The sequence below is a fragment of the Penicillium digitatum genome, chromosome 1, assembly GCF_016767815.1.
Source record: "Penicillium digitatum chromosome 1, complete sequence".
Taxonomy (NCBI): Eukaryota; Fungi; Ascomycota; class Eurotiomycetes; order Eurotiales; family Aspergillaceae; genus Penicillium; species Penicillium digitatum.
Window position 1 is genome coordinate 4,580,770 of NC_089384.1, and position 16,312 is coordinate 4,597,081.

At 50.4% G+C, this 16,312-nt stretch overlaps 4 protein-coding genes across 4 annotated transcripts; 3 read left to right on the forward strand and 1 right to left on the reverse strand.

The window, feature by feature from the left end:
- Positions 1–79: 79 nt before the first annotated feature.
- Pdw03_3918 (Male sterility, NAD-binding) lies at positions 80–3,910 on the forward strand (the record flags this gene model as incomplete). Its single annotated transcript, XM_014676205.1, has 1 exon — positions 80–3,910. The coding sequence occupies one exon, from the start codon at positions 80–82 to the stop codon at positions 3,908–3,910; it is 3,831 nt and encodes a 1,276-aa protein (XP_014531691.1).
- Positions 3,911–5,315: 1,405 nt separating this feature from the next.
- Positions 5,316–7,048, reverse strand: Pdw03_3919 (Major facilitator superfamily domain, general substrate transporter; the record flags this gene model as incomplete). Its single annotated transcript, XM_014676204.2, has 4 exons — positions 5,316–6,431; positions 6,483–6,563; positions 6,614–6,816; positions 6,874–7,048. 4 exons carry the CDS (start codon positions 7,046–7,048, stop codon positions 5,316–5,318), a joined length of 1,575 nt encoding a protein of 524 aa, XP_014531690.2.
- A 1,717-nt stretch (positions 7,049–8,765) lies between these two features.
- Positions 8,766–12,044, forward strand: Pdw03_3920 (C6 transcription factor (Mut3), putative; the record flags this gene model as incomplete). Its single annotated transcript, XM_066100625.1, has 5 exons — positions 8,766–9,009; positions 9,081–9,837; positions 9,892–10,503; positions 10,562–10,946; positions 10,998–12,044. 5 exons carry the CDS (start codon positions 8,766–8,768, stop codon positions 12,042–12,044), a joined length of 3,045 nt encoding a protein of 1,014 aa, XP_065956025.1.
- Positions 12,045–14,256: 2,212 nt separating this feature from the next.
- Pdw03_3921 (Oxidoreductase, putative) lies at positions 14,257–15,280 on the forward strand (the record flags this gene model as incomplete). The annotated part of the gene is made up of 2 exons (XM_014676202.1): positions 14,257–14,588; positions 14,698–15,280. 2 exons carry the CDS (start codon positions 14,257–14,259, stop codon positions 15,278–15,280), a joined length of 915 nt encoding a protein of 304 aa, XP_014531688.1.
- Positions 15,281–16,312: the final 1,032 nt, after the last annotated feature.

A 16,312-nucleotide genomic window follows, 5' to 3' on the forward strand; every position in this document is an offset into this window, starting at 1 on the left:
TTGTTTCCCACCCTATTAAGTGAACTTTGGTAGCGTTTGACCTGTATAGCGTGATTCTCATACCCTCCGTACCGAAGCAATGGCTATCCTCGACATCACCAAGGATTTGCCCACACTCTTTAAACGACAGGTGCAGGCAACCCCAGATGCCATCGCCCTGGAAGATGAGAACACGACATACACATATATCCAGCTGGATCAAGAAGTTGAGGCCCTTGCCAGTCGCCTACGGACCTATGGAGTGAGCCGTGACACTCTCGTGGGTGTGCTCCTACCTCGCAGCGCACACTACGTGATTGCTTGTCTGGCAGCGCTCCGTGCAGGCGGTGCCTTCCTTGTTCTCGAATTGGCTTACCCCGCGGACCTCTTGGCGGATGTTATTGAGGACGCTAGTCCCGCCGTAATTATCACACACAAGTCTGAGGCCGATAAAATCAAAGCGACTGTCCCGGTGATTGCCTTGGATGGAACCGTTATTGAAATCAATGGACACGCCAAGGAACCTTCTCCGTTGCCGGCAGATGACGATTTGGATCGCTTGGCGTTTGTGTCCTACTCGTCAGGAACAACTGGCAAGCCCAAGGGAATTGCCAATCCACACCGCGCCCCGGTACTATCATACGATCGGAGATTTGCAGTGCAGGATGTACAACCCGGTGATCGGGTGGCTTGCAATGTCTTCTTCATCTGGGAGATGTTGCGGCCGCTGCTGCGCGGAGCCACGGTGGTTATTGTGCCCGACGAAGCGAGCTATGACCCCGCGGCTCTGGTTGACCTGCTCTCGGCTAAGAAGGTTACAGAAACACTCATGACCCCCACTCTCCTGGCTACCGTTCTTTTACGCTATCCCCGGTTCGGTACTCGTGTGCCTGATTTGCGCATCGTTTGGCTGAACGGTGAGGTTGTGACAACCGATCTTGCTCGCAAGGCCATCAATATTCTTCCCAATGCCCGCCTACTCAACTGCTACAGTGCATGTGAAACCCATGAGATTGCCTGCGGCGATATCCGTGAAATGGTAGATGGCGACTCGATTTATTGTCCAGTTGGCCCATCGATCGTTCCTACACACACCTATGTTCTAAACGAGGAGGGACAGGAGGTAGAGATGGGAACATCGGGAGAACTCTTCATTGGAGGTCCTTTGTTGGCGCGGGAATACATTAACCTTCCCGAGACTACCGCCAAGGCTTTCGCTCCGGACATTTTTGATTCCACGCCTGGTGCTCGTATGTACAAGACGGGCGATCTCGCCCGCAAGCTGCCTTCTGGGTACCTCGAAATCACCGGCCGCGTCGGTGCAATGATCAAGCTACGTGGATATTCGGTAGTTCCGGCAAAGGTCGAAAGTGACATCTGCCAGTACCTGGCTGTCAGTCAGTGTGTTGTCACTGCATACGGTGATGGACTAGACCGACAACTGGTCGCCTACGTTGTTGCTGACAAGGAGGCATCCTCCAATCGCCCTTCGGTCGTGATAAACGAGTCCGGTCACTCCCCTAGCGCGCGTCGTGCCCTCGAGAATCGCCTTGCCCAGTACATGATCCCTGCTCTATGGGTTGCACTAGATCAGTTGCCTACCAACGAGGTCTCCGGGAAGGTTGACATGAAAAACCTCCCTTCACCTCGTAGCTCCAGTCCCAATGGCAGCGAGCAAAGCGCAGGAAAGGACCCGATTGGTCTCAACGACATTGCGGCAATATGGGAGGCTGTTCTGAAAGTCTCGAAGAGTTTGATCAAGGCCGAAGATAACTTCTTTGATCTGGGCGGACACTCTTTGTCTCTGGCAGATCTATCATCCAAGCTTTCTAGACGTTTCGGCTTCCGTGTTCCTATTCCTCGTCTCGCAGAGAACACTACTCTTTCCGGTCACTTGGGAACTGTGCGCGCTGTCAGAGATGGCCACGCTGAAGAAGTACAGGCAAATTTGCCGGCAGTCTTGCTTTCCGATGCCACACTGGACGAGGACATCAAGCCCATTAATACCGCGATCACTTCAATTGCTTCGGCCGACACGGTGCTTTTGACTGGTGTGACTGGTTTCCTGGGTGCTTTCCTGCTCAATGATTTGATAGAGAACACATCCGCTCGAATCATATGTCTTGTGCGTTTCAGCGACCCGGAGCAGGATGATCAAGCCGGAGGTGTGGCTCGAATCCGTAGGAACCTCCTAGATATGGGACTCTGGCGCGATTCTATTCTGGAGCGTCTCGAAATTCTACCAGGAAACCTTTCTCGGCCTCGACTGGGTCTGAGTTTAGATGAATTTGAGAACATCGCGGCTCGTGTCCAGGTGATTGTGCATGCTGCAGCCACTGTCAACCTTGTTTACCCCTACGCTGCACTTAGGGGAGCAAATGTGGGTGGAACCCGAGAGATTCTTCGTCTGGCCGCCAAGGGTGGCGCGACCGTGCAGTACATCTCTACCAATGGTGTTTTGCCACCATCAGGTGAGAAAGGCTGGCCCGAAACTACCATACTAGATGTAGAAGATGTCCCCAAAAGGCTACTAGATGGCTATGGTCAGACAAAGTGGGTTGCAGAGCAGCTCGTTCTTAAGGCTGGCGAGCGTGGATTGCCAGTCAAGATTCACCGTTGTGGTACCATCAGTGGTCACAGTGAGACAGGCTCTGCCAATGCGTGGGATTTGCTCACTGCATTGATTGTGGAATCCATCCAGCTTGGATACGCTCCAGACGTGGAAGGATGGCGTGCTGAGATGACCCCAGTGAACTTTGTCAGCAAATCCATTATCCATCTTGCTACTCAGACCCAGACAGACCAAACTGTGTTCCATCTCGGAGATCCCACGCCGGTCGATACTCGATCAGTTTTTGAGAATCTCAAACAGCTTGGTTATGAGACACACCCTCTCCCATGGGATGAGTGGGTGGCCCTGTGGTTCGAGAAGAGAGGCCCAGCCAAGGGTGGTGATGGTTCGTTTACTGTGGACATTCTTCGCAGTGGTATGCCCACTGTCAAGTTCCTCCGAGACATCGTCGTCCTTGATAATGCTTTGACCAGACCTTTCCGGGCCGTTATCGAGCGTCCCAAGGTGGACAGCCTGTTACTGGAGACCTACACTCGGCATTGGTTCGCTCGAGGCTGGCTACCCCGGCCCCCATCTCGTCAAAATGCCCCAAACCGACCAACCGGGGTTTCAGTGACGGGGCCACTCAGCGGCCAGGTCGCCGTGGTGACTGGTGCTTCTTCGGGCATCGGTGCGGCGGTAGCAGCCGCCCTAGCCAAGAAGGGCTGTGCTGTCGCCCTTGGCGCCCGACGCCTGGATGCTCTTGAGAGCACCAAGCGCAAGGTCGAGGCTCACGGCGTGAAGTGTATCCTCCGATCAACCGACGTCACAAGCAAGACTCAGATGGAAGCTCTCGTCCAAGCAGCAAGTGAGGAGCTCGGTCCAGTCGACATCTTGGTTGCATGCGCTGGTGTCATGTACTTCACCATGATGGCAAACACCCAGATGGACGAGTGGGAGCGCACAGTCGACGTCAACTGCAAGGGTCTCTTGCACGCTCTCTCTTCAACAGTTCCCGGCATGCTCTCGCGCGGCCGCGGCCATGTCGTGGCCATCTCCTCTGATGCCGGACGTAAGGTCTTCCCTGGTCTCGGTGTGTACTCAGCCAGCAAGTTCTTCGTCGAGGCCACCCTCCAAGCCCTCCGTCTTGAGACCGCAGGTGCTGGCTTGCGTGTTACGAGTATCCAGCCCGGAAATACTTCCACGGATCTTCTGAGCATGTCGACGGATGCTGAAGCCATCAAGAAATTTGGAGAGCCATCCGGAGCGAAGATCCTCGATCCTTCTGATGTTGCTAACTCCATTGTTTACGCCCTGACCCAACCTGAGCATGTCTCTGTCAATGAGATCCTTGTTGAGCCTCGTGATGAGCCGATTTAAGCGGTATCGGTCATTTGCCCCGTTTTTTTTCCGGGGTTTTGAGGGTGTTGCTGTGAAATCCTTGCTGCTTGCTAGTTGTGATCTAGGAGTTTTGATTTTCTTCACACAAAAATTGAGGGCCACATAGAGGTAGAAGAGATATATTACATAGAGTCCTGAACGCTTGATATCCACACACGCTTTCCCCATGCAACATAAACCCATCTGCTCTCATTTTACAGACTGGTCTGCAAGTAACCGCAACAACCGGGGCATTTCTTTGCCAATGGCTAGGATACAAGTCAATTGTGCCTTTTTTTCCTTTGTCGCCTTTTTTTTTTAATAATGCTTGGATTGAGATGTTCTGCCACTTGAGGATTTCCGAGCTGCCAACTACGCTGGCGGTTCTAGTTGCCTATTTGGGAAGTGGGTCCTGGTACGCCCAAAAGGCAATCGGGTGGCTGCGAAGGTGTCCTCAGGGGCCATTTTTAAATTGTCAGGGGGATTGATGCCTTAATGTTCCTATGAATACCTTGCTTTCGACCGCTCTCGACCGCTCTCGACCGCTCATTACCGCTTATAACCGTGCATTGTAAATTGAACGTTGAATCAATTTCCACTCACTATGCGGAGCACGGAGTTCAAATCTGCTAAATAAAAGGCGGTGAGGCTCTCCCCGCGCACATGCCCCTTTTCATTGATTTTGCAGCTATTCGCACCATACAAAGCTCTATTTTAACCTAAAACCTGGCGTTGATGGCCCTCTCGAGTGTGAAATCCATCGATGATCCTAGCCATCTACACAGTAGGAATAGCTTAAAGATCTCATCTTCAATAAATTCCCCAAAATCTGGAGATTCGTACTTCTATGTTGCATGAAAAGCTTCACTCGAGGAGGCGTTCTGGCAGAATAATTCAGGCATCCTCATTTCCGGCCTAAAACAAGTCAGCCACAGGAAAATTAAGACCCCTGACAATTCAAAATGGCCCCTGAGGACACCTTCGCAAGTGGCAGCTCAACTTTGGCCGGAACCTTGGAAATCCTCCATTCATCTCTCGATCTAGTCTAGCATTGCACTTGAATCTTCTCCAACAAACTACGTTGTAACAATTAGAACGATATCGTGGAGAAACGATACCGTGACATCCGTCCACATGTTATATGTAAAAAAATAAAAAAATGAGCTGGGGTCCGCGATGTACTATCGCCGACTCGAGCTCATTGCCAGGGCACTTCAGTACGGATAATCAAGCATCTTTGTGCGACTAAGGCGCGGCTGATGTGCGAAATCCTACATTCCCTTGATCTACAGCGATACATAGAGGTTGATGTTGTAATGTGTAAGTAGTCACATTGAAAATGCATATTCTCTTCGTTACTGCTCCTTCTGCATTTCATCATTTCATAAATTCCAAGTCGTACAATCTAAACCTCCTTGGTTCCGATCTCATCCCCAGACTCATCGTCACTGCTACTAACGCTAACTGTATCACAAGTGGGATGCATCGACAGCGGATGCAACCCCTTATGTCGAATATGTGAACGCGGTGTAATAGCCACTGGAGTATTCTCGTCAACAAAAGAGCGTTCCGACTGGTCATCACCAAACTGTTTTGAGAAAACTTCCTCAACTCCCTCAAGAGAACGACCCGCAGTCTCCGAATAAAAGGCCCAAACAACAATCATCGCCACCCAATTGAAACCTGCAAAACAGTAGAAATATTTGGGCCCGATGTTCATCAGTGCAATAGGCGAACACTGCGTGAAGATTAGACTCACACTCCAGTGCGTGGCGGTCGCCATGGCCGAGCCGCGCGCTCGAATAGGCGTGGGGAAGATCTCACACTGGTAAACCCAGGAGATCATGCCAACAGCCGTGAAGAAGAACGAGAAGACAAAGAACATGGCGATGGCAGCTTGCAGAACATGTGGGTTGGCGTTGGGGTCGCTGAAATTTATGTACCGCGCGAGCGTGGCTTCGATGCACAGAGCTGCTCCCATGCCGAGCAGGGATGAGATGAGCAGCTTCCGGCGCCCGACTTTGTCGATGAGAAGCATGAAAACAATATCCCAAAACAGCGCTAGCGCGCCCCATAATCCGATTATCATGAGGCATGTTGATGTTGGAAGGCCGAGCGTTTTGAAGAGTCGTGGGCCGTAATATGAGATTACGTTTGTGCCTGAGCACAGGGTGAAGACTTGCAGACCGCAAGCTAGAAGGATCCTGCGTCGCCAGCGCGGGGAGAGGAGAAGTTGGCGCCAGGATCGAATGGCTGATTGCTTTTCGGATACTAGGCTCTGTTGAATTTGGAAGAGCTCATGTTCGAGTAGTGAGGTGTTGGTTGCGCTTTTGTTGAGATGGAGTCGGGCGAGGACTGCGCAGCCTTCTTCCTCTCTACCCTTTTCTATGAGCCATCTTGGCGATTCAGGAAGGAGCCAGACGCCACAGATAAGAAAAATGGCTGGCCCGGCTTGAAAGGAAAGTGGAAAGCGCCACGAGAAGGCTCCACCTTGACGGGAACACTCATATCCCACCCATTGCTTGAAACCCGTCAGTTGGAACATAGCGAAACCCCGGCGGCGGTTACTCACAGCAACCACGAACCCTAAGCCAATCATCCAATGTTGAATACTAGCTAACATCCCCCGGATCTGTGGCGGGGCAACCTCACTCTGGGTTCACGTCAGATGAAGCTTAGTTGCTGGACCGTGTGTCAACCTACACAATAAACGGGAATAGTGGCAGACATCTGCCCAATTGCTAGACCCGCAATGCACCGACCAGCGATCAGCATCGCGATATTGACCGCACCTCCCTGGAGCCCAGCACCCAGAGTGGCAAAAAGACCGCCAATGAGGAGGATCATTCTGCGGCCATAAAAATCCGAAATAGACGGGGCGAAGACCGAGCCCACGATTGCGCCTCCTGGTCACTAACATTAGATCCCGATCGCGGCAAGATCCGACGACGATAGATTCTCACCGAGATATGACGAAAGAATGCTGCCCGTGGCGGCGCCAGACAGAGTTGGAGACCCAAATTGGCGCAGAAAAGCCTCCTGCTCGATGCTGGAAGAAATTATGCCCGAATCAAATCCGAACAGGAATGATCCCAGAGCGGCAAAGGCGCAGCAGAAGGTGGCGAGGTAGAAAGTCATTCTTTGTCTCGCCTAGCTCCATAGCCTATGAAAATTGGAATCGGAGGTCGAGGCTATCAATATAAAGCCAAGCTAGAGAAAGTCGCGTTGGCGTTGTTATACATGCCGATCCACCTTCGGGAAAGTGGGACGTGCCGTAGGGGCTACTTGCGAATGGAATGCCATGCGGGATGCGAGGGATCTTCAGGACCGTTTCCAGGCTTAACTGGCTAGAGCGGAATAGTCAAGAGGCTTATTAATAGCTCAAAACAATTATGACGCAGTTAACTTGGCAACGTTTTGTCCTTCGTACTTCAACGGTTATTGATGAGGCACATCGGGAACTCGAACTTCGGGGCCCGATCAGAATGGATTCTGTATAGGGCAATAGGTTATCTCGATGTTTGCATTCCTCGAATCTCGCGTCACAGGGCTGTCAAGCATTCTGACGCATGCTGCCTTGTTTCAACGACCCCCTCTGTATGGCCAACCCCTTCATGATGACAGCGCAAGGGCGTTCAATGGTCCAGGACTGTATGTTTTGCTCTATACTTCTCACTTCGTACTTCGCACTTCTGATTTTGTTTAATGTAAATTGCAAATTATCTCGCAAAGTTTCTATTCCAGGGTCCAGAATAGAAACCTACTGTTATAGTGATGTGATGTCATAGTATTAAAAAATGCAATTGAGGAAGATATTACTATTTCTGTCCAAGTGATTACCTTTTTCTGTGCCGGGATGCTCCGTACATCATAGTCCTCCGTGCTCCTTATGCAAGAAGAACCGTGGACTAATATAGATTAATCAACCTGGCTGGTATGAGCTTGATACGGAGTACTCCGTATAAGGTCCACCTAGGCAAGGAGACCCCATTAATAAGATTCCACACGAGGCTGCAGTTCAATTTCCAACCCAAACATTAGACATCACATGCGGAGTTCATATGGATGCTTGAACTTGTCTTTTCTTCATTTTCCAAGAGAGATTCAAAATTCGGTAGTCCACACGGAGTAGAAGTCGGCGAAATGACCGGGTCTAGACAAATCGGGCAGTGGGGACGGGGCTAAAGCCTTAACAGCGAGCTTTTTCTACTTCTTATTGGATATGAAAATGAAATTGTCGAAATCCCTGAAAATCTCCCAAAAATGCCTCAGTCAAAAGGGAAAATTCTGGAAAAAGCCGCACCAACACGGAACTTTATGTATCGGCGTCGCGCATGTTGAAGCCCCGATATCCACCTGAGTACCCAGTCTTAAGCCGTATGACTCTTCCTGACTAAATCTGAACTTGTTTGATGATGAACTTGATCGTTCTTTTTTCTCCAAAGCTACTCCATACGAAGACATACGTTGTTCTTTGGACCTTGATACCCGAGACTTTTGATATTCAACACACCGCCCTCGGGAATAATCATTTCATCATCGTCGATTTCCCCTCAAGATCCTCAATAAGATCCTAAGATCCTACGATCTCAAAATTTCCCTCGGACCTTTCAACTAGTATTCCAAATTCTACTTTCCCCCCTCCCCCCAAAGTGGGAATTCCAATCGAACACTGTCAGACTTTGCACAAGTCTCCACTAACTTTTTCCTATTTGATTCTGCTCATCTTGCAACTGCGAAATAGGGCGATCCATATCATCTGGTGAAATAGTGAAATTCACCTCGGATCGCCCGCCAAGACTACCATTCGTTTTTACATGACTCCGTGCATTTTACGAACCTCAGATATCCAGTCATGGCGACTACGACGAGCCCTGTTTCTGGCGAGAATGAAGAGGATCCCGCGCCCATGAACTTCAAGTATTCGCATGATGGCGATCATCACAGTCCTACCCATGACATTTCCTCCACCACAGATCCCAAATCATTACCTGCGCAGAAGAGGCGACGGGTCGGCCGCGCTTGCGACGAGTGTCGCAGAAAAAAAATTAAGTGCGATGGCAAACAGCCATGCACTCATTGCACAGTCTATAGTTATGGTACGCAGAGTCCTATGCAGTTAATCTCGCTTGAAAAAAAAAAGACATGCGCCCTAACAGCCGCTCTATAGAGTGTTCATACGACCAACCCTCCAACCGCCGTCGAAATCCCGCCCCGCAATATGTCGAGGCCCTTGAGAATCGGCTCCAAAAAGCCGAAGCGCTCCTTCGAGTCGTTCTTCCAAATGTCGATCTCGATGATCCGCAACTAGATGTGCATGCGACAGAACAAAAATTCACAGCCGCCCAAAAACCAAATCAAGCGACCGAAGATGCCAAACCCTCGAGTGTACAAGAGACGGCGCAAGAAGGAGCAGATGAGGGACTACTTGAAACCATGGTCGATAATTCGGGCTGCTTAGATCGGGATGACCAGGGCTATTGGGATTATCACGGGCACACCTCGGGCGTTCTCTTTGTTCGCCGATTGCGCAAACAGTTGGGCGCAGCAGATATCTCGAGCCCCATGGCACGGTCGCGCCCCTCGATAACCGCGCATATGCTAGATAGTCCAAAGTCTATGTCCGAGTCGCCTCAAGACACCACATTACCTCCTACACATGATCTGCCTCCACGAGAGGTTGCTCGCCGCTTGTGTCACAATGCCATCGACCATGCCTGCTCCTTGATGAAATTTGTACACATACCCTCCTTTTTCGCAAGTCTGGAGCGCATTTACGATACTCCCCCAGAACAATTCACAAACCAAGAGAACGCCTTCTTGCCGCTTTTATATATCGTCATTGCCGTTGGCTGCTTGTTCTCGGACAATGAATCCGGACAGGGTACCCTGGACTTGTCTGGCTACGAAGGCGCCATAGGCCAAGGGTAAGTCCTAGTAAAGCCGGCTTGATCTTTGGCACCGACTAATTTCCTTGACAGGTTCCAATTCTTCAAGGCCGGTCGACAACTGCTGGAGATCACCGACTGCCGTGACTTGGTTTCTCTCCAGGCAATCTGTTTTATGGCTCTCTTCCTTCAATCCTCCGCTAAGCTGAGCACATGCTACTCATATGTGGGGATTGCACTTCGTTCGGCACTGCGATTAGGTCTCCATCGTTCTGTTGCGGCCGACTTTAACCCCCTTGAACGAGAGCTTCGAAAGCGCATCTTCTGGGTCATTCGCAAGATGGACATCTACGTGAGCACCCTGTTAGGTCTTCCCCAGATGCTGAGTGACGATGATATCGATCAAGAGTACCCTATGGAGGTTGATGGTGATTACATCACCACGGAAGGAATTACTCAACCTCCGTCTAATTATACCCCGCTGATGGCTGGATGCAATGCACACACTCGCCTTTCCAACATTATTCTGAAGGTGGTGAAATATATCTACCCAGTCAAACATGCTCGCTATCGCTCTAAGTCAGACCAGCGATACATGGTCAGCCACTCCAAAATTCGGGAGATCGAGCGAGATCTGCAAAACTGGATGGAGGAATTGCCTCCTGCTCTGCGACCAGGTACAGAAGTGTCACCACAGCTAGAACGGTAAGTCTCATGTCTGCAGTGATGATCTATTGAATCGATTTGACTAACATCTAACCAGTGTCCGGCAATTGCTGCGTATAAGCTATGCCCACGTGCAGATGGTGATGTACCGCCCATTCCTCCACTACGTCTCTGGTGGTTCTCAAGCGCGTGGTGTGGATAAGCGGTCGTATGCCTGTGCAGCTGCCTGCGTCAGCGTTTCCCGAAACATTGTTCACATCACGACCGGAATGCAAAAGAGAGGACTGCTCAATGGATCCTTCTGGTTCACCATGTACACGACCTATTTCGCCATCCTCTCCTTGATCTTCTTCGTGCTCGAGAACCCGGATTCACCTACAGCCAAAGATGGCGTTCTGAAAGATGCCATGGAGGGCAAGAATACCCTAGCCGGATTGGCTAAGAAGAGTCTTGCTGCTGACCGGTGTTCTCAGAGCTTGAACGTAAATTCTCATTTCTTCCATTTGGAACGGCATTGACTAATTACATTGCAGTGCCTTTTCAAGACGTTGCCGGAGATGTTGAAAAATCGCCAGAGTTCAAAGACTCCTGTCAATCTCAAGCGACCCGCGCCTTCCAACACCGCCGAGCCTGAGGCGAAGCCTTCCTTCGACAAAAAGCTGCCACTTCGATCAAGCACTTTCCCGGTGCAGATGATGTCTCAGACAGCTGTTTATGATGATCAGAATCGCCGACAGCGAAGTCTGGACAACATCCAACCTGTCGGCAATCGCTCTACTGACGTTAATCACCAGTCCACGTGGGTATCGAATACCCCCGAGCTGCTGACGGAGACCATGACCACCCCGGAGCATGTTTCCTCATCAAGCATGACGCCATCTATGCCCACTCAAGAGCCATCAAGTCTAGCGTGGGCTCAACAATTCACCAATCCGTCCAATCTCCCAGACCTCATGCCAATGATGTTCCCATCAGACGATCCATTCGCATACCCAACACAACCCATGTCCACCCTGGAAGACGATCACTTCCGGCACGACCGGACAGGCATGCCATCGCAGTATTCCTTCGATTCAGCACCAGCCATGGGGCCCGCCACACCAGGCGACCCCTCCAGCGCAGCGGTCTCCACTCCAACCTTTGACTTCACAAACAAGCCGAATTATCCCATCACAAATACCCCAACGATCAAGTCATCCGTACCTAGCCACCTCCGCCCCTCTCACTCCCGATCTTCATCCCGCGTCCACTCCCCAATCTCGCAGAGCCATACTCCATCAGACGTGATCAGCAGTCCAGACCTGGTCTCAATCCCGAACCTGAATTTCATCTGGCAGGGATACAATTTCCAGCTCAACAATCCAAGTGACATCGGAACCGAGTCCGCACCACAACACCCCGAACTGCACGGTCCAAATGGACTGCCTGATTTCGGCGTAGGCATGGATGGGAATTTGGGCATGAACATGGATCTGGGAATCTCATTTGATGATCTGTTTGGCAATAACGCCGCCTACCGACCGACCAACGGGGCCTCTGCTGAGGATTGGGCCCAGTGGATGAACGCTAATAGCGCATGACCTTGGTCTGGTTTGCTATATTTCTCTTCTCTGCTTTTTTTTACGATGATATGCTATCATGAAAGCCAAAATCTTGGTGTTAAAACAGTTGATACCTGGTTGGGGTTAGGAGTCTTCTTTTGCACTTAGCTACATACATAAATGGATACCGTATTTATTTATAAACTGGAATCAATGTCGAGAGTGAGGTACATGTGCGAATTGGGCAGAAGGGTTGCCTCTGCTTGGCAGAGTTGAACAAAGTACTGCCTTGAAGCCTTTTCCGATCGCCTCTGCAGATGCCTACACTTTCGTTCGATCCTGCAGACTCGCATCTCAAAAAGTGGACCTCGTTTCGGAGTGTTTTCAGAATTCTTGAAATCTGCATGGAAAGTAATCCCCAATGTTTCAATCACACTCTATTCCTCCCACGATTCAATTCTACCTCGAAGAATTCGGTTCCAAACTTGCCAGTGTAAACCCCGAGGAAGCCTCATCGGAACAGACTTTTTTTTCTTCTTGTTCATTGGCAGACTTCCCAAGAGCAACAGCGGGGAATTTCACCCCTTCACGGGCGATGATCGCCCTAGGCACCTTACAATTGGATGAGTATAACAAAATCCGAGATATCTTGATGACGTGGCGATTGTGGAAGATGTCAAGATACACCGAGAGGTGGAGGTATAGGCGGTTCTCAATTAATGAGATCCGGGACAAGACTTGAGAGGATCTCGAGTGATTGTCACATTATACGGCCCTCGTGGCCATGGGTTCTGTGCACCATGGAACTCATTTGACTCTATGTTGTACTGCATTGCAATATATCTAGCAGCCCTGTCTGATTCTACAAGTCCGAGGAGGGTGAGCACTACGCGAGCACTGTCCACAGAATGTTCTGTGATTTCACAGTGATCAAAGCAGCTCAACGTCATTACTCGCTGGCAACTGGCCAAACAGATAATACCAACATCCCGACAGAACTACTTGCATGTTGCTGAAAGCTTTCCGTGGACCCTTGACGTGGGAAATAGACACCTTGTCCCAGCTAGGTGGGACTTACCCCTTTTCAAACTGCCTATTTCTCTTCAGCCGTGCTCTAAATTCATGGACATGTTCCCTTAGTTCCATGGAGAATGTTGCCATTTTAGGGAAATTAAAAGAGGTAGAGCTATGCGGCGGCTTCCGGTGACATGTATAGTGTGCCGTCTAACCAGGCAGGGCTAGTTCCGGTGTAGCTAACCATTTAGGGCAGGTTAGTATTTCTGATGTCTGCTACCGATATACACCTTTCCCCCCCCCCCCCTGATCCGAAAACAGCCGAAATTGTCAGCAATGCAGTGAGAATGATGAAGGCATCCAAGGTGCCCAGGGTGGCCTTGGGGACACAAGATATGGCCACCGCTAACATGGTGGTTGCGACGGCCTTGTCCAATCCCATCATGGTGAGTGATGGTTCTTATTATCGGCGCTTTGTTCTTGTACACCTCTGCAGGTTGGTATAGAGCGGAGATAAAGCCACGTTCATGCTGGCCATTGCGCCCAAGGTCCAGGCTGTGATCGAGGATACGTCGCGGGGCTTATCGAGAATGGACCTCGAGAAATGGTGAGCCATCTATCGTGTGCGCACGTGGATAGTTAATCTGGCTTCGTGGATCTGTTTTGCGGTTGTAATGTCAATTGTTGAGTGAAGCTTCCAAAAGGGCAGAATTAAAGAAATTGAACATAAACCGACTTGCATACAAATCAGCAAATCGAACCAGTATGTTAGCACAGAACAAGTTGCTCCGGCATCCACCTCGCACCTACAAGACTCGACTTTCCAAAGATGTCCCTATGTTTGTATCTAGCTGCATATATAGCTATGTTACCAAGTGATATTCAGTCCGTAACTGATACGATATGAACACTACCAAGAGACATGTGAATCATGTCTTGCCAATGAAGTTACACTCCTTTTAGCTTCGGGTTAGCCCACAATCTGTTAGACCCACACGCTTCGACATTTCCACCTCAACGTTGAGAACCTCTCCTTCGCAAGATGGCCCTGCCCTACAACGCTCTTTCTTGATCATATTACTCCTCCGTGCCTATGGGCCCTCGTCTCTACCTAGAGACGGATCAACTATAGCATCCGCAAACCACCACCCGGTCGCATGGAGAGCTACCAGTCCAAATCTCCCCTTGTACATTTACTTGGCCTACTTAATCGCCGTGACTAGTTATAGTCAATCCAATGGCATCACTTCCAAAGCTTTCCACCGTTTTTACCTGGGCTCTCTACTTGATCCCACTGTATCTCTTCATCCTCGACCCGCTAGTGCGCGGATACTTCCCGGGCCTGCTAGCACCACGCGGGGAAAATGACGACCTTTTTGACGAGTCCAGCGCACCAGGACCAGGCATCAACCTCACCGATGACAGCTTCATCAGCCCCGAAGATGGCGTACCATTCAGCTGCCCCAGTGTAGAGGGATACCGCGTTCATATCCTCTCGCGCGAACCGCTGGTCGTATATATCGAGAATTTCATCTCCGAAACCGAAGCGAACCACATCCTGGACATGAGGTAAACCATCGATCTCACTCACAACCAATCCCCAGACACACGGATATGCATAACACATGCAGAAAAACCGCAGACCAAGCTAACCGGACAAACCTCCGCCGAACTCCAGCGTGAATAAATACACCCCCTCAATCGTCTACGACGGCCAAACCGAACGAGTAGACCCAACGAAACGCCTCTCCGACCGCGCCCTTCTCGACCGCGACGACACAATCCGCTGTTTGGAAGACCGCGCCCGTGCCTTCCAGGGCTGGCGTCCGGACCTGTATATCGAGCGCATGTGGGCGCAGCGCTACAATACCTCCGGGCACTACCGCCACCACTATGACTGGGCCGGGTCGCTGGCACGGGGCGGAGACCGGTTCAGCACATTTATGGTATATCTTGATGCGAATTGTGAGGGTGGGGGGACGAATTTTCCACGATTGAGGATGCCGGATGGGGAGGGGTGGTGCCGGTTCCTGGAATGTGAGCCGCGGGATGGGGTAGATAGGAAGGGGAAGAGGGAGGAGATGGGGATCACATTCAAGCCTATTAAGGGTAATGCTGTGTTTTGGGAGAATCTTCGGCCGGATGGGACAGGATATCCGGAGACTTGGCACGCTGCGTTCCCTGTCACAAAGGGGACAAAGGTTGGCTTGAATGTTTGGAGTTGGTACCAGCCAAAGCGGAGGAACCGCTTGGGAAGGTAAGTTGGCATTTGCAGAGCATGAGGAGAAGACGTGCACGTGGGTGATTTTGGGTTCGGCTGGCTACGCCACTGGCCAAGCCATGTTCCAAGGAGTATCTGGAATGCCTGGACCAGTTGTGAAGATAACAGGATTGGTCAGTTTATATTTTTTGTATATCAGGGGTGGTTACATATGTCCCAAGGTCAGACCGAGATGGTCCAGATATGGAATAGAAATAGACAAAAACACGAGATCATAGCAAGTTGAACATGAATCGTTACATATAAATACCTCCGGCTCCAAGTCACCCCGGGATCCGAAACCAACCGACTTATGCATGCCGCTCGTAACAAGGGCACTAGGCAGCTGGATTAATCAGAGGACTTGTCACACCTGACAAAATTCATACGAAAGAGATGTGACATCGGTCATACCAAGACCTTAAGAGTTGACTCTTGGTCGTCGGAGCGGGAATTATTGGCAAGAGGAATCACTTGGCTGCCAAGAAGCATTGCCCCTAGATGTTTCTTGGAAGGTTGGCTTGGCGAAATCAACGCGCCACTCCTTGTTTTCTTCTTAGCTTGATTTACTTTTTCGAAGTTGGATCATTAAAAGGCCGTAACATGTGCGCTGTTCTCAACTGAATGTTAAATTTGTCTTGCGTGTACGGCGTGTTGGCACTAACCTGATTAAGGATAAACGGAAGCACGGAGTACTTTAATCGCTTACAAGGCCAGTTATGTACGGAGATCAGCCGTCTATATAAAAAAAAAACCTTGAAATATAATAAAATACAAAATGTACGGAGCAGTTCGTACCGTACTGTACCCTACTGTGCTACGTGTTAGCCCTGGAATGCTCTCACACACAGCCCCTCGTTCCCCCCTCGGTCCACCAGTCAAATGTCATGGCACCAACGCCTCTCGGTTTTTGGGGCCCGCACCGACTCTTGGCCCGGTCTTGGTCTTCTGGTTCTCTCCTTGTCCTTCCGCCAGGCTTAGCAAAGCGGTATTTTCTGGGCAAAGGCTCGGCTCCTTTTCCTCTTCTGCGGAG